At 39.3% G+C, this 17,964-nt stretch overlaps 1 protein-coding gene across 13 annotated transcripts in view; it reads left to right on the top strand.

The window, feature by feature from the left end:
• Window positions 1-17,964, top strand: part of ELAVL2 (ELAV like RNA binding protein 2) — a 103,224-nt gene that overhangs the window by 38,129 nt on the left and 47,131 nt on the right. For 6 of the 13 annotated variants that reach the window (XM_087742282.1, XM_087742289.1, XM_087742285.1 and 3 more), the window contains exons 2-3: window positions 8,719-8,809; window positions 11,250-11,490. In XM_087742282.1, coding sequence (XP_087598408.1) covers window positions 8,738-8,809; window positions 11,250-11,490 — 313 coding nt within the window. In that variant the 5' untranslated portion in view covers window positions 8,719-8,737. The remainder of the gene's footprint in view (window positions 1-8,718; window positions 8,810-11,249; window positions 11,491-17,964) is intronic. The other 7 variants (XM_087742291.1, XM_087742290.1, XM_087742292.1 and 4 more) reach the window with 2 other exon arrangements.

Here is a 17,964-nt window from a genome sequence, read left to right as displayed (position 1 = left end):
ATGCGCACAGGAGAATAAAATAAATTGGGAAAGATATGATTCTGAGTGTTTGGGAGCTCTGTTGCAGTGGTGTGCTTCTGTGACTGCTGTTTCTCTCGCTATTGAATTAGGCATATAATTAGTTTTACTATGAAATGGGGTATTACTTCAGTTTTTTGATGCAATGATAAGTCTCCTAATATGGTGAAGTCAGCTTTTCAAAACTAATTTGAAAGAAAATTACCTGATCTAGAATTTGCTATAACAAGGTCTAGATTTCAGTAATATGTATATACAATGTTTAGTGCGTTAGACATAGAATAGGAGTCTACTGCATGAGTAGATCAAGTTGAAGTTTTCATAGGTTTGGGTATAATGCTCAGCATAGCGTAATACATGAAATAATATAGCATGAGAATCAAACAAAAACATGTAGGTTAGCCCATGTAAGGAACAAGGGTGTCTTAAGTCAACTTAGTGATACTTTAGTTTAATGGAAATTGGAGTACAGGAAAACACTAGAGGTGGAAGACAAATTAGATATGGCTTTCCATGAACAAAAGGTTAGGAGAAAGATCTAGCCAAATGGCCCCAGAAACTTCATATTTTCTGGACAGAATGATAGGAAAATATGATTTGCAGTATTAATTATAATGTATCCAGTTATTAGAGATTTAACAAAGGGTTCTGGCATCTTGGCTGCTGTGTTTCTCTGTTCTTGAAATTGTTTGTGCAGGGATTCCCATCCACAGAGGTCAAAAACCTTAAGACGTAGGTAAGACTTTCGTGCTGGCTGAAATCAAGAGCAAGATTATTTTAAAATAGGAAAACTTCATAAGTATCCATCTCTCTGCATTTTTAGTTTGATTATACAAATAAAGATTTCTGCACATAAGTCATCTCAGTACCGCATATGGATCTGTATGTTATTCATTAGTCATGGTATAGCAGGATTAAGAAATGAAGTTCTCTTCATCAGCTACTGAAGTCTGTGCTGCACTCGTGGAACTGCAGTGACTTCCTACTCCTGGGGGGGCAGGCAGGGTGGAGTCATAGCTGTCTTTAAGCTTGTTGTTTTTTCTAAAAGATGTGGTTATTAACTTCAGACTGTTAAGAATGCCACTTACAGACTGAATAGTCAATCTTTATCTGTAATAGATGTGCAGAGTAAACTGGCTTTGGCCATATTTTTTCATATTAGTTCATTACGAATTGTCAGACAAGAATGGCTCGCTGATGTCTTCACTCTTCCTGGGTGATCTTAAATTGTTTTTAAGAAGTGAAGTAATGGAAGCCTCCTAAGGCTGTGAGTGAAGTGTGAGCTGCTCTTGACTGAAGAGGGCAGAAAATGCTGACTGGAAATGTTTTGGTTTGAAAAGTGTTCCTCTGCTCTTCCAACTCCTCATGCCCAGCTGTGAAAAAAATGGTGTAGCTCAAGTCAGTTGGTGCCACAAATCCCTATTTTCTGCCTTAAGCACTACTTTGAGGCCTTTCACCAATGAGGGAAGGCATGTATTTAGTATTTGAATGGTGTTCAACATCTGTAAGATGCGATCCTAGGCCACTGAAGCAGTTTTGGACAATGTCATGTCTCAGTCTGTTCAGGTAGTTTGTTTGCTGTCATATCTGCTGTGATGTGGAGTTCATGGCAAACTCCAGTGCCTCTTGCCCTAGTCTTGCTAGCTGAGCTCTTTTCTTACTGAAGATCTCTTCTTTCCCAGAAAGGCTAATGGAAGGTTTAACTTTTCCTGTGCAAAAATGACTTGATTCTATGTGTATGTAATGGTGCGTGTTTCAGTTTGGTTTGAATACTTTTTTGTGGTGCACAGAAGCTTTGCTTGTCACTGGTTCTAGAACTAAAAGAAGGATGCTGTCTCCAGCTTGTGACGTGGCTCGTTGTCAGGCCACTGGTGATCTGGGCTAATGGAGGCATATGAGTGCGCAGGCTTTGTGTTGCTGTCGTGGCCTGACACCACTTTGAAAGGACTTGTGAAGAAGGGTATGGAGGAAAGGAGAGGAGTGGAGGCTGCTGGTTTTTGACTTCAGCTGCTTGCCTTTTTTGCCTTTTAGTATGGGGCTGAGGATGTCGGTTGCTTAGCTAACTATCTGTGTATGCAAGGGTTTAAGGGGCAGGGGTATTCAGTCACGCAACTTCTTCCTTGCCTCCTCTACATTTGAGATCAAAGTTTACTGCGAGAGAACAAAAACTTCCCTGAAGGGAGGAAATCAATGTGATTCATCCTGTGGTTTGAAGGGTTGGGCTGTGCCTGATACCAAGTTCTCAAAATCTGGGTCTGGCTCTGGATCTGCTGGGGCACACCTCTGGTGGAGTGTCTGCAGTACTGCTGGGTTTTGGGCCCAACCATCTCTCCAGTTTACGAGGGAGCTGTGAGCAAGAGGAGTGCTGCCATGAAAAATGAGCAGAGCCGAAGTGTTCCTCTAACCTTGTCGTCTTCAGCCTGGAAGATGAATCCTGTCATCCATTGCTGGGCCCTGTATTGCACTGAGGGAAGTTGAGTGCATAAGGGACAAAACCTTATAGCTATGTTCTCCTTCAGGGAGAGGAATGTGAGAGTAAATGGAGCAGTGGGTGGCCTTGAAGTTGGCACATGCTTTCTTCATCAGGAAGAAGCTGTTTTTCTAACTTTTGTTTTTAAATTTGGGCATTTCTTCAGTCAGACTGACCTGGTTTGCTTCCTTTTCCTGGCTATTGGTAAAACTTCAGCTTTTGAAATTGCCAGTGGGGCAGAAGGATGTAACTGCAGTGTGAAAGAGGAGAAAGTTTTACACAGCCCAACTGGCATAGTCAGGTAAATGCTGAAAAATTGAAGTAGGCACCCTAACCAATCCAAGTCAAGCAGGTGCCGTATGTCTAAAAGTGGATGTTGACTTTGAAACCCTTCAAGCTATCAAGGTGCTGTATTTGAAGAATCCTCAAGTTGTCTCCTTTCACCCCATTGAATCTGTTTTCTTCTGTTATTCTCAGTAGACTCAAGAGGACTGCAGATGTACAAGGCTGAAGGGAAATGTCTGCAGTAAGATACTGTTATTTCTTGCAGGATACATCCGCATTTTGACAGAATTGTATTACCTTGGAGAGCACTTTGCTCGAAGGCTGGGAGGTAGCACATCAGACTGGGACAGCATGTGCAAGTGGTTAAATGAATAAGAGCAAAAACTGCAGATGGCAAGATTTTGTGAATGGTAGGGTGCAGTTGAAAAGTCTGAGCACATCCTTTCCTTTAAACAATGGTCTTATTTGAAGTATTGTTTAAGTCTGGAATTGTTCACAACTTGTTTGAGGCTTGCTATTTGTTTCAGGCCTGAACAGCTGTCTGCATGACCCAGTGATAGTTCTGGTGGAACTCTTGCTGAACATCATCAATATTGGCTGTGTTCAGACAGGCTCAACTCGACATTTAGTTAGTTATACTTCAAATATAACAAAAGTAATGGTTTTCCCTCAGCTGGCTTTAAACTTTTTTAAAATAAAGAGGGCGATGAAAAGGAACAATATAATTTTGTGCAGAGTTCTTTCATTCTGTGCATAAGCTAATTAATGCTACATGTTGATGTTGTCTTGCTTACGGAATAAGTTATGTTGGTAGAAGTAGTTATGTGTCTAAATTGACCTGACTAATTAGGAACATAAAAATGATTTTACTTTATTGCAGTCGCACTTGAACTGATCACTTAACAGAATGCAGGTGTTTGTTTTCTTTACAGAGGACTATCAGAGTTGGTATTTCTAGTATGGTTTCTAAGATCACTTAAATTACCCTGCACATCTCCTTCCCCCAGCTGACAAGGTAGTCAGTAATTGCAGTCAGACAGAAGAGCTCCTGCATGGTGTCTAGATTGCTCCATTGTCAAGCAATGTCCTCACCTTGTTCATGCATTATTTTTTCAGAACTGCTTGCAAATCTTTATGCTGGCTTCTTTCCTAATACACTAGTAGCATTAGTGCGGCATTGTTTAGAGCATCCCGTAGGTTCTTAGGTGTTGTACAGCGAATGCCAAGAGTTTCCAAAAGCGTTGCATACTGTGTGGAGACATTTTTTAATCAGTGTATACATTTTTAGTGTTCCCTATAAATTTTTACATTCAGTAGATAACTTGCCTTTTCTTCCTTCTGTCCTTCTAGTGCAGTCATCAGGACTGTCAAGCTCTTTTCCTGATAGCAGAATTCATGCCTGTACTGATGTCTTTCTTGTTCAGCTGCCTGCAGTTGTCTGCTTGTTTTCTCGTTGCCTACCTGGAATGGGCAAGTCTGTCTAGCTGTCTCTTCATCCTTGCTGAAAGATTCTGCAGATTAACTTTTGCAGCACCAATCACAAGGATGAATTAAAATCCTTTTGCTTACATCCCATGTGATTTTTTTCATATCTGTCTTCCATCTCTTCACTCACTTTCTCACCGTGCCTTTGAGGCCAAGGTACAGAAGTGTTAGTGGTATATTACTTGTTTAGTGATTCATACAAGAGCCAGTGTGAAAAGGTTTACCTTCTAACCTGTCACCTTAGAGAGGCTATGTAGTTGGGTTTTTTGTTGCATAGAACTCCTCTGCTTTCTGATCTTACAGTTGCCTGTGCTTAACATTAGTAACTTTGTAAGTTACTTTGAAAATTTTGAGACCACCTTATTATCAGAAGCTAATTCTAAGTTTTCTGTGAGTTTTTTTTTGTCTTTGATCAGTATTGTATCACAAAGTTCTTCCTCATAACTTTGCATAAATCAAGAGATACTCTACTGGTTGGTTCTCTTGGGCCGAGTGAGTTTTCTCTTGGAGCAGTACCCTAATCGAGTTTGTGCTACAGATTTTTTCAGTAGTATAATAGAGGAAATGACACAAATGAACAGACGTGCAAGTGGGGAGGGCTGCTAATGGAGAAATGTTGGTTTATGCTGTTTTAAAATAACAGTAAAAACACAGACTAAGAAATTAGCATTGTTGAGTCTGTTTGTGCAGACTTACCAAGCTCAATATGTGCTGTTAACGTATGGACATCAGGGTAACCATCTAGCTCTCCTCGACAACTATCCTTCCTACAGGGAAACTGAAAGAGTCACTAGTGTTTTGTTCTGACAAGCAAGGTTGTTGACTGAAGAAATGCCCTCTGGCTTGTATGTGCCTTTATCCATAAAGAAGTTTGGGATGTTCTAGCAGCCTATGTAATAGTTTTTGCATGTGCTGGATTCAACAGACTCCATTATCTTTTATTTTACAGCTTTGAGCATGCAGGAATAAATGCTGTGCTTTCATGCAGGGTAACTTTATTACAATCTGAGACTAAGGTTCTGGTTTAGACCTTCATATCTGAAAGATATAAAGGACATTGTACTCCGCCGGGGGGTTCTGCTTGTTCTGCTATGTGGTGTTATGAAAACAAAATCTGTAACATCTGCTTATCCAAATAGCAACATATGATAATTTTTGTGTGCTTCCATTGCACTATCTGTATGCAAGAGGAGCAAGGGCAAATACTGAATTCTAAAGCATGTTCTGAAAGTCTCTGTTGTATAACTCTACAGGAGCATGTTTAAGATCTCTCTGGATTTTATCAAGAGCATTGTATCACCTGTGACCCTTCAGGCTGGAAGCATCTCATGGTGCACCTTCAGTTGCCTCTGAACAGTGGTAAACTGTTGGAGGAGGCAGATCTGTTTAACATCTGGTGTCTGGCCATTGAGATTCAAGGTGCTGGTTTTTCTGTAATCGCCTTTATGTAATAATACCATTCGGAAGTATGTAGCTTAACCAGGACAGACATCTGCGCAGTGATTTTCGGTGTGGCGCCTATAAAGAGAAGTAAATTCTGTATATAGAACCTATGTGAAATATTTTTTCTCAATGATGGGCATGCACAGGTGTGAATCAAAACAGGTGATAGAAAGGCTTTGGCCAGAAGTGTCATGCACTAAAGGTGTCTCCCTGGAATATGCACCTGAGGTGGTAACAGTGGTTGAAGGCTTTTCTGTTTTGTCACCTCACCTTGGTTCTGTCTCAACACTGCCAGGATCCAGCCTCAGCTTCCATTTTCAGCTGAACATAAGCAGTTGAGTATGTTATATACTGAAGTACCTGTTTTGCAGGGAAAATTAGTAGACCACTGTGACTATTGTTTTGCTGGTCTTCATCTTGCTAGCTCTGCTTTATTTTCTAAAGCTCTCATATAAAAATCTACTGTTGATATAATTGGAGCTGTTCTATGGCAACCAGAACTAATTGTGTAAACCATATGGCTTTTTAACTCCTGATGTCTTTGGTCTTTAAAAAAAAAAAAACCTAGTTGCTTCTCTGCTAGGCAGACCTTACTCCTGACTTACTTGAATTGCAACTAATTAGAAACTGGGATCCACCAACAGTGTTAAGAGTGTTTGGATCTAAAATCTTAACTGTGCTTGGTGAATTTAAAGTAAGTTTATTGAAAGGTAGATGGCTCTCATGCACTCTGTTAGCAAAGAGAACCACTCACAGTTGGCTGAAATGAACAGCTTTGTCTTCAGTTCTGCTTCCTTGCAGGCCTGTAAAGAAAGAGCAGATTTCCTTTTCCAACTTCACTTAACTGTTCTCCTCTTAATCTGAATGTATTTTAAGACAAACTTACATTTCTTTAGTAGGCATAGAGCCCAGTTTCTTGGACTTAACTGATTTCTTAGGTTTTGAATGCCGTAATTGTTGAGCTATTTTAATAATCCTAAGTGTAAGACTCTCTTTGAGGCCAATAGTCAAAAACTGTATTAACTTTTTTAATGGTACTAGTGATTCTTCAATAGCTCAGTATTTTAAAACTTTTTTGGAGATGATTCACAGCTCAAATTCTATTTTAATGTGCCATTTTAATCTTAAAGTACAGTGTTTAGGCTGGAAAAGGATTTTAAATTTTTTTTTTCTCCAGCGTAATTAGCTATATCCCTTTTTTTTCAGTTCAGGTAGAAGCATAAGTAAAAGGGTAAGAACTCTAGTGTTTCAAACTAGATGTAAAAGAGCATTCTGTGCAGCTTTGAAAGTAATAAAAATGGTAAAGGAATTGGTAGAGCAAAACTGGCTTTTGAGACATAACAGTGTGGTAGTTAAGAGAACGGACATGTTTATTGATGTGAGTATCTTGTGGAACACTTCAGTGAAGATAGATGTGTTATGTACACTGGAAGTACTTCAAATGAGAGGTGCTCTTTGCTTTTTTGAGAAGTGCTGCGATGCTCAAGGGCACTGTGAAAAGTACACTGAAGTCCTGTGCACACAGGTAAGCTCTCCTGTTGGAGTTTTCCATCTTCAGCCCAGGGCTCACAGGAAGCAAATAATCTATCAGGTCATGCTGTTCTGTTGAGAGCCATAGAGATCCAAATATATCATCTCATGCACATCCCTACAGTCTCTGTAGGACAGAGAATTTTGTAGACTGATACTTTAATACTTAATAAAGCTTGTCTGGACTTAAAAGAAGTCAGTTGAGACTTTCAGTTTTTCTTTGTGTAATAAGCAGTTAATCAAACATACTTGCCTGTATACAATGGTGAGCTTCAGAAGTGCAGTTGTTAGGATTGTTTTTGGGTTGAGACCAGAGAGAATGGCTTGCAAGCTTGCAGCTGATACCAAAGCCTCAGTATTTTGCATAAAAAGAGATGATTAAAGGTCTTATCATCCTAAGTTAGAAATAAAGACAGACATGAAGTCAGCTGACCATATGGACTTTGGTAGCAAACTGAAATGAAGACTAATTTACACTGTTTTAGAACAGGAGAAGTTGTTTTGAAGTACATGTTTATAAACCCTGGATGCAGCAGCCTTCCAAAATCGGGGTGTTTTTTATCAACTGTAGACTTACCTCATCTGCTAACCAGGGGCAAGAAGGATCTCTTGTATTTACACCAGTCTCAAGCTGTGGCAACAGTCAGGAGTATTCCTGTTTGTGCCAGTATTGTGGTTATATTTAACATCTGGACTACTTGTAATCATCTGCAAATGGCCCATTAGCTTTTGTGGTATCCTCCTAGCACTGTTCAATTCAAATCCAGCTGGGTTTGCAGTGATGTTTTATTTAAAAAAGAACAACGAAGTGCTTGGGGACAAAAATACCCTTATGAAGAACTCTCTCTTGCATATATTGCTCTGGTTGTTCCACTTGAGAAATCCATGACTCTACTGCCACTTGTATATCCAGTGGTACTCTTAAACAGCTATTGCAAGGAAACATACTGAATACCATCTATGCAAGATTTTAATTTACGTCATTTTTAAAACCTAGGATTTTAAGAACAGACTGGATTCTAGCAAAGGAGTTTGTCATCTTGTTTATTTTTTTGTGGGCTGGGAAAGGCACGTAAGGGGAGCTGGTTTTCAGTGGTGTGCGGTCATCTTATGTGCTAATGGAAAATTGACTCACTGTGTTTTCTTTCTTTCCTCTTCCTTCAGTCTTGAAGTTTTAAAAATTTGTTTTGTGGTATAGTTCCTTTTAGACATGGTGTGGTTCTGGAGGTAGTTTCTAGGGTAGATGCAGGGGTAACTAGACTGCATTATCTTAAATCTTCTTAAAAATAAGCTTCTTATTTCATGTAAGAAAAATAACTTTAGAACTGAATTTGGAAAGATTAGATTGGAATTGCCTCAAATCCAATTAAGCCACACTGCATGGACGTGCTGGGAATATAAATGCAATTACTGTAAATTTGTACAAACTGATTTGTTGCATTATCTTGCTAATCTAACATACGGTACTTTTTGTGTCCATATTGCAGACGGCAACTCCAAACTAACATGGCAGTCAGACTGTGTGATGTGGCTTCTCTGCTTAGAAGTGGTTCGTGGGCAGCAGAGCCTTGGACTGGGGTCTGTGGGATTTTTCTTAAATTCTGTAGGCTACTTTTTTACATGTTAATAGTGCTGAGGCCATACCAAACTCTTTAATCTCCCATTTGGAACATTAACTGTCTTCTACGTTTCATTATAGGCTGTAGGTTGTGTCCCTATTCTGTGAGAGCCTAGAGCGCACTGGCGTACCATGACAACTTCTTCTATAATATGGTGATCTCCTGTAGAAATTATACTGCAGTGGCTTGCCTTTCTTCTAATGTCAATTAGATTTTAGTACTAATTCAAAATACCTGGTGTGGATAATTGAAGAGTAGTATTGTACTAAAATGGTTTTGGTATGGTCTGAATACTAAATTGCAGTAACTTTAAAAACGTGTATACTGTGTATTTATGATTACTATTTTAAAAGTATATTTGCAAGTCTTTATTCTAAGAAATTGTTTGAAAACTGTAAATTTATCTCTTAAACTATTTTTCTGGGTGGAAAATATTTAGTAACTGCTGAAGTGCTTTGTGTTTTATGAACAGTTGTATTCAACCTATCAATGGAATATGCATTATTTGTAAAATATATTAGTATCACTTTATTCAGAGCAGATGGTTCTATAGCTGAGGAATGCTGTAATTTCAGCACACGCAGGCTACTGCAGCTGTTCACTTGAATGTTGGCTTAGGATCTCATTCTTGCCACCTGAACATGAAAATAAATGTGCAATTAAGTGAGGATTGTTTGTTGTCCTTGCTGAATCCTGCTAATTTTGATCAATGAACACTAAATTTGAGAAAAAAGAAAATGAGGAGAAAAAAAAGTAATCCTAGAGAGCCTCAGTCAGAGCACAGCATTTGTGGCTACTAGCTCTGCCAGATAACACTAGTGTTTTGAAAAGTAATTTATCTTAATTGGGATCATCTACTTTCTCATCTTTTCAGCAGAATTGTTTCATTATAGTGCCAGGAGCTGGTTACCCCTTGGAGTTTGTCACAAGGGAAGAAAGTGTTGTTCCAGTTGTAGCTCTTCAGGAAAACTAGATCACGTTTTTGTAAATGTTCTTAATAGATGCATCTTCCCTTTTCTGTGTTACGCTGAAGTAACCTCTTCGAAAATACTTCTGTATGCAGAACACAGAAATGTGTTCCTAGGAATATCTGAATTGTAGTTTAAGGCACTCAACTTACCCCCTCTCATGTTTTTAGAAAATGCAAATTTGCATTCCCTGAGTACAGTTGACCTAATCAGCTGTTTGGGTATGCATTGATTGCATATGCTGGTTTGAACAGGACAGTTAGGACAGATAACCTCCGGAGGTTCTGACGTTACACTGCAATTTTACAGGAGGCTTTTTTGTGTGAGAATTCCTAGAAATTTAAGTATGAGGTTGGATTTCAATGATTGCTGGGTTTTTTAGTGAAAATTCTTGATGAGCCTTGCTTCTGTGTTGAAATGTTTATTACTGGAGAATTAGTTTATAGAATTTTCTGTTGGATGTTGTCCTATATAGTTGGTCTCAATGTAGGCTGCCTAAGTCTTGGATATTAGGCTGCCATGAAAAATGCACTGTATTTACCATTCAGTGACTGACTTGAGATGGCAGAGAGCCTTTTGTACATGTGGTAGCTTGTGGGCAAGTACTGACACTTCTTCAAATGATTGCTGCTGTATCTGCCAATCATACAGTCAGTTACTTTGAGGTGAAACACAGTAGTTCCTGGAGTGGTGATCACTCCCTTATTTTGACGTCTAAAAGTAAATCAAGTTGAAGTATCAAATTTAACTGTTTTCAGGGTGCAGGGGAGGGAAGAAGTGAGAACCAGGAATTGTCAGTTTAATCAAATAAAAGCATTTAGAAATTGACTTCCAACCTCTGGAGACAGAAGGTTGACCTAGAGGTTATCAAGGAAGAGTTTGTTTTCCATCCCAGCACATTCATATATCTCTAAGTATCTCTTTAAATTACTAATCTTGCTTTCTGCTATTGCTTATGAGAAATAGGCTCAGGATACAGTTAACACCCACCTCTTTTTGAAAATAACCAAATACTATCAGTTTAGAAGCTACATTTCATATAATTTCAGTTATCAGTTGTAAGTTAATAGAACTGATTACGCTTGCAACAGGCCAATTCTGCTTGGTAACTTCTATAACAGAAAGGCTGTGATGCCCCTAAGTGAAGGGAATGGGGGAGGATGGAAACTAAGCTTTGTGTTGACTTCATTGAGAGAGCTCCTGGAAGATTTTAGTGACAACTTTATTTGCCTGTAAGTTTTTAAAGTATTGCCTTGACTAGCAGTTAAAATACTTCTGTAGTGGTGGGGGTTTTTTTTGCATATAGAGGCAGTATATGGCCCTGGCAATACCACTTCTGCACAGTGACAGGTCTTTTAGATTCTTGTCTGGACTCTCCTAATAGATGGTGAAATATGAATTTTGATGGTTCTTGTTTTCTGTGTTTTTCAGCAGGTAATTGCTGCCATGGAAACACAACTGTCTAATGGACCAACTTGCAATAACACAGCCCATGGTTCAACCACCATAAACAACTGCTCATCACCAGTTGATTCTGGGAATACAGAAGACAGCAAGACCAATTTAATAGTCAACTACCTTCCACAGAACATGACACAAGAGGAACTGAAGAGTCTGTTTGGCAGCATTGGTGAAATAGAATCCTGCAAGCTTGTTAGGGACAAAATAACAGGTATGTTGATTTTGGGATTTTCTGCATCTCTTCATTTTCCAAGCAGTGAGCTGTCAGATGGTGTTTTGCAATTCTCTTAGATCATGAAATAAAGGCAGAAGAAACGAATACTGATGTTGCTAGTCAGAAGGAACTTAGGTTTATCGTTATCTAGATTGTACACCCAAAAATTAAGTGTCTATATTGGCATTTCATCCAGGTTTGTATAAGTGCTGTAAATGCTGACAGGGCATTTAAATCTTTTGAGCTTTAGAGTCTTTGGAAGGAAGATTCAGATGTGGAAAAGCAGATATCTATATAAGGTTTACTTGAGGTTTTATTTGACTCCAGCGGAGTCATGACTTCATAAGCCCTAGTTGATGCAAAACTTCCTTTTTCAGGGATGCGGGTAATTAAACTTGCACCTTGGGAAAAGGGTGTACTTCATTTATTCAGCTTTGTAGGTAGATCTGCTTTTGCATTGCAGCACTTGAGCAGTTTCTTTAGGATGCACCCTTGAATCAATATGTGCTGTCTGAGAGGGCAAGTATGAACTGCAGTGTGATGTATTCTGTTAGTACTTTATTTCAGCAGCAGCTGCTGCACAGGTTGCATATATTTAGACCAGTTGTTTAGCTTTGAAAGAACTACCAGATGGATGCTTGCACTTTAAAACAAAAATGAAAGGATGGTTGGCAAAGTTCAGTTTGTCTCATCTCCATTTTTCAACTCTAAGCTCTCTCAAATTAAAAAACATTGATGTACCACTTATGTCGATGTTTCTTCAGTTTTGTTCAGAAATGTTGACTTTGGTACTTTATTTCCTGGCTTTTTTTTTTGCAGAGTCCTCAAATACCCAGTTTTCAAGAACACATCTTTAACTTATGTTCTTGGTTACAACTCTTGAATGTGCTAGTTAGCTTTTGTGTGTTTAAAACTACACCCCTTCAAGGCTGCATGTTTTCTGTGCTTTGGTTTAAGGGATGGAAGCCAATACTTTACTGTTACCAAAAGGTAGAGGCAGAACATGGACACTTTTCTCACACTAAATAAAAACTTTTTTGTGACTCAGTGTTCCCCTAGCAGCAACAGTGGGAAATGGGAAGACAAAAGCTTTAGTTGATGACAATTGTGTGTGGCTTCAGCCCATACTACACGTTTTTGTTGATGGCTTGGGTATGCTGGAGAGATGTGTTCTCCAACTGTGTACATGAATAGTGGAGGACAAGACCTAAAAACCTTCAGGCAGCTCCAGCACCAACCCCAGGACTTGTCTTTGGCATGCAGCACATGCTTTCTTCTTTTGTCCTGATGACGTATTTGCTCTAGCATGGCAGAAAGAAGTTATGCCACCTTTTCCAACATTGATACAGACAGTGCTGTGTCACCGGTATGAGGACAATGCTTAAACAAGAATCTGGCAGCAGAAAGGTCGAAGGGGGAATATTTCCCAAGTGTTTAGTTCAGCTACATCTGCACCTGCTGAGGGTGAGCAGATTGAGCTAAGTTAGGGATCTCTTCTAAATTTAAGCAGGTAGTCTGCTGCACAGTGAGACTGATTTTAGCCCAAGCCTGTACGTTTTTTGAATAATACAAAGTAGTTTAATTGCCAGTGCTCATACCTGCATTCTGCTAATACACAGTTAGTGAAAATACTGATACGACAGTGAATAATCACCATCTTTTTTGAGGATGCTTTTTTCTGTCATCATTCACTGCATGCTGGAGACAGCATTTGTGACTGTGTCTAAGCTTTTTACTTGTGCGTGGTGTGAGAATAATCTCTTACATATAACGGGATGTTTTTGGCATTGGTCACTTTTGATTATAAGTCTTAGCTATTGTCCTCTAAAGCCCTACTTCTTGGTCTTCCTGCAGTTCAACTCTGTACAGTATCAGTCAACTTTATGCTTGACTTCATGTACCTTACAAAGGGGAAACTAAAGAGAAGGGGAAATGTCCATACTCAGGCCTAGAGAGGTGATGCTGTCCTTCTAAGGCTGCAAGAATGGGATTTTTCTAAGGCTTGATCTTTTCTACTGACTATTCTACACACAATTCATTAATTTGAAAACAAATTCCCCCTAAACAGGGGAATCCTGCCTGAAGAGTATGACTTTTAAAAGACGACTGCCAGAACATGTACCTCTGTCTTTGTGAATTCACTAGGCCATGCTTCATGGCTGTTGCTCATTTCAGTTAGTGATTGCTGACCACTTACCCTCCCTGAGGTAGGCACCATCTAGTGGCACAAAATGAGTCAAGCTAAGAGGCTGCTTAAAGCTCAACACTGATCCTTTGGCTTCCTTCTTATTTAATAGTCTCTGGCTGACTTCTGTGCCTTTGAATGGAGATTGCTTTGCCTCCCCTTTGGATCTGAATGACCACCACTTCTTCCCATAGCAGGTGGCTTGCTCTTAAGACATTAGGTAGTGGAATAGTTAAATCTGTGAAGCACCCTGCTTCAGTATGCTAGCCTTGGCTACTGAAACTACTGCTTTTAGTCCTTCTGGGCTGACCAACCCTCAAAGCAATCTCTGCTCTTCACTAAAGAACACTGAATGTGCTTGGGGATGCCAAAGAAACTAGACTGGGCTGATGCCACACCTTGTCTTCAGCTGAAGGCTGGTTGATGCAGGAAACAAGCCTGTCTTCTCTATAGGTAGTGACTTCAGTGCTTTGAAGCAAAAACTCCTTCACTTAGCTGTTTCCACTCCTGGAACAAAAGGTCAAGAAAGATATAACTGGTACTTGGTCAGTTAGTGGGATGACTATTCAGAGTGTTTGTCTTGCAGATCTGAGTTCACATATTTAGCATTCCTTATTAAAGTTGCTTGAGGATTACATGGTTCTTCCAATTAAGAGGCTGCTGCAGGCACACAGAAGTGAGCCTCAAGGTCTTAAAGATGGATATGCAAATTGCCCACATCCTTAAATGATGTTTTTGATATTTTGTATGCCAGAAGCTCAAATTACTGCTACTTAGTGTCAAAAGACTCCTTGCCTGGGAATGGAATGGAGCAAGACTTAATTGCAGACCTCTTGTTTGAAGGTGTGATGTCTTCTGTAGAGCATAAAGTGATGCCTAAGAAGGGTTCTGAATTTCAGTTACATTCTTAGTAGATGAGAATGCCAGGGTTGGAACTATTGGAGATATAGTTGGTGTTTCTCCTTTATCAGAGAACAGCGCCTCAGCTTTGAGGCATACTTTCACCTGCCAGCAAAAACATTTCATTACTCTTGTTCCAAAAGGTTTTAGTATAACTGAGCTTGAGAAATGTGGTGTCTGACCTTTATAACTGCATTGGGAGCAATACTTCTGATTTTGAGTAGCCTGGAGGAAGATTACCTTGTGTTTGTGGATGGTGGGGAGAGAATGCTCTAGCTCCAGTCCTGTTCTTACTGATTTTCAAGCTTTCTATAGAGTTCTTGAAAAGCAAATTTTCCTTTTCTTTCTACAATTCAGAACAGAGATTGTTACAAGGTGTCTGTGAAGGAAGAGATTTGGCATGAATTTCAGAATTATATTGGTTTAATTCCTGTGTTAAAACAGTAATTTTTTTTCATCTTAAATGAACTGTTATGAGTACTAGATACTTGGTGAATACCTCTAATTGATGAGAAGTTTAGGGGAGCATAGAAATGGAAATATGTTTTCATACAGGCTAAACTGCAAATGAGAATTGATAAGGGGTAAAGCTTTGGTCAGCCTTTGACTGTCTAACTCAGATTGGTCCATATCAGTATTGGATGCATTCTCTGGCTGCTACTGCTCTACAGAGAGACCCTGGCTCTCTTCACCTGCTTCATGAGGTGAAACTTCATTTATGACATGCTGGAACCAAGAGCTGTTTGCCAAGCAGATGAGACAGCTCCAGTATAGAAATGCGAAAAGATCTGGTAATACCTGCATGGGTGAATGAAACGAAACATGCAGGTGAACCATTTCTCAGCAGCGAAACATTATTTGATGAAGAAAACAAGAAATTCTAACCTATCTGGCCATATTAGCAGGCAGTGTCAAAATCCCAGACAATACCCTACTGATGTGATCCACTACTACGTTTTAAGACATGAAGAAGCCTGCTACATACTGGGTCACCAATGCCACATGTTGAAATTCAGAGGGATCAAGGATAGCTACTGTCATCTTGACCCGCATACTTGTGAGAGTATCCTGTGGATTTGAACCAAATTATCTCCCATGCTATTATTTAATATTCAGTCTGCGGTTACATCTGTAATGCTGGAGTGCATTTAAGACTGCATTATATCAGTGCCCTAGTTCCTTGAAGCTGTCTGCACACGTTAGGGTTGAGATGAATTGAGCTTTAGGGCTTCCCTGCCTCTAGAAAGCCTATTGGAGGGAAGGGAGGCACTCTGGAGTTCTTAATTTCATGTGAGCAGTCTGAAGCCCTGTTTCTAAAGGGCTGTTCTAGTAGTTTCAGTAATGCTTTTTCCATGGAGTGGAATTTGTTAAAATGTCTTAATTGTTTCAACCAATGGTTATAGTTCCTTGCACTGTACTGTCAACAAACTTTTTGTCTGTTGTTGGTTTTTATCTAAGGGTTTAGTTGTGAGCGAGGTAGGGAACCGAAAGGTGAATTGCAGAAGGTTCCTGCTGGTTATCTCCAGGCATGCGGTTCATGGGCACAACTTGCTGTTGGGGGCAACACTGGTAGCTGAAGCAAAGTTTATTTGCTCAGCTAATGGAAAAACACTGAAAGTGTTCTCAGCAAGAATTAAAATAGCTGATTGTTGTTGTATTGTTTCACTGAAGGTAGAGAAATTAAACCTTGATACTAATGAAGATTTTAAAGGCTGCTGAACAAGAGTCTCTTCATGTGAGAATCCCATCAGTGAGAGCAGCATCTGAGAAGTGGGGCTTGAATGTCACTTATCTTCACTTGCTAACCAGAAAATCTGTCTGGAATGAGTCATTGTGCCCAGATATTTTGGAATCTATACTAACTCTTATATGCTTTTGACTAATGCAGATGTATGTATGTACCAGGTACAAAACTACCACATGAACATAATTGTACATATAATTGTACAATAGGTGTGAGATCTCGGTCTCAACAAAGCATCATAACTGACTTCTTAGCAGCTGCTCTAGATAGCTGTTTAATTTAGCTTCTTAAGTGCTTTTACATATTTAAAAGCAGCAGATAACATTTTACTTAATCTAATGTTAAGTGTGTGTAATTATAAAAATTAAGCTAAAAATACTTTACATGTATGGGATGAAGTCTAATCATCGAACTGCCCCTGTTCAAGCACTTAAAAGCACAAGCTTTCTGCGTGTGCAAGACAGATGGAATTAGCAGCTGTTCACAAAATGCAAGGGACAGTAGTAACTACTGCTTAAAAATGAACACTTTCGTTAGTATGGCAAACTGCATTTTCTAGACCTACTTCTCTGAAACTTGAATATAGGTAAAAATTACAATGAATATGATGTCCTTACAAAACAGAAGACTGCACTTCTTTTTAATGCTTGCTGTCTTTAGTGCAAATTCACATGGAAGATACATGCTTAGTCTTAAGTCATGGAATTTGTGAAATCCATGATTTCAGGCCTTTTTCTTTATCGTTTGCCCAGGAGTGCTTGTGGAGTTGTTAGCTAAACTGAAACTTTGTGGATTCAGACTTCCATTTCAGAGAGCAGCTGAAATCAGATGTCATAAATTAGGAAGAATTTCTTAGTTTGCTTAGCTTCAAAGCTCCTGCACTCTTCTCCTATTATAATAATCATATGCTCATGAAATTCACAACATATTCTCTAAAAGAGAACCTTTTTGTTGATAGGTCAGTTTTTCTTATCTTTTTGACACGGGTGTGTTTGAACTAGTAATAATGCATATATGTAGACTGATTGCGGTTTAGCATGCCTGCTTGTACTACTAGAAAAGGAGGTAGGATGTGTTTAGAGATGTAGCCTGGAACAGTATTTCACATTTATAGACTTGTGTAGCTGTGAAGCCCTGGTAATAGACTGTTCCATTTAGTACAAGGAGCCAGGTGCTCCCCACTTGAAGGTTTCTTTTTGCATCGCTTCCTGCTGTCAGACTTCTGCCTTCTAAACCTGAAGACAAAGAGAAAGTCTATTTCAGATCATTATTGTTGATCACTGTTATATGGGCCTGTTTTTCAAACTTGATCCAACTGCCTTTCTGTGAAGCTTACATGTTAGTTGAAAGCCTGATCCTTTTGCACACCTTTTTCCAAAAATCTGTGTTCCCATTTGCCCTGTGGCTGGTAACAATCTGTCACATTGTGGTGGAGTTTCTTTATGGTCAATATTATAGGCTCTTGGAGTAAAATTCTTCAGGTTTTATTGTGTGACCCTTAAATTCGTAGACTTTTACAATCTAGAAATAGTACAGTGTGATGGACAGGCATGTAGAGGAGGGGTCGCATTTCTTTCTCCTCCTGTCCTGTCAACTTTAGTCTTATGGAAACAGGCGTATCTATCTTGTTTAACTGTGGATA

Source organism: Nipponia nippon, unplaced genomic scaffold (assembly GCF_047370975.1).
Source record: "Nipponia nippon isolate SJK-2023a ecotype South Korea unplaced genomic scaffold, ASM4737097v1 scaffold_8, whole genome shotgun sequence".
NCBI lineage: Eukaryota > Metazoa > Chordata > Aves > Pelecaniformes > Threskiornithidae > Nipponia > Nipponia nippon.
The sequence above is the reverse complement of the archived record's forward strand: the minus strand, read 5'-3'. Positions and strand labels throughout refer to the sequence as shown.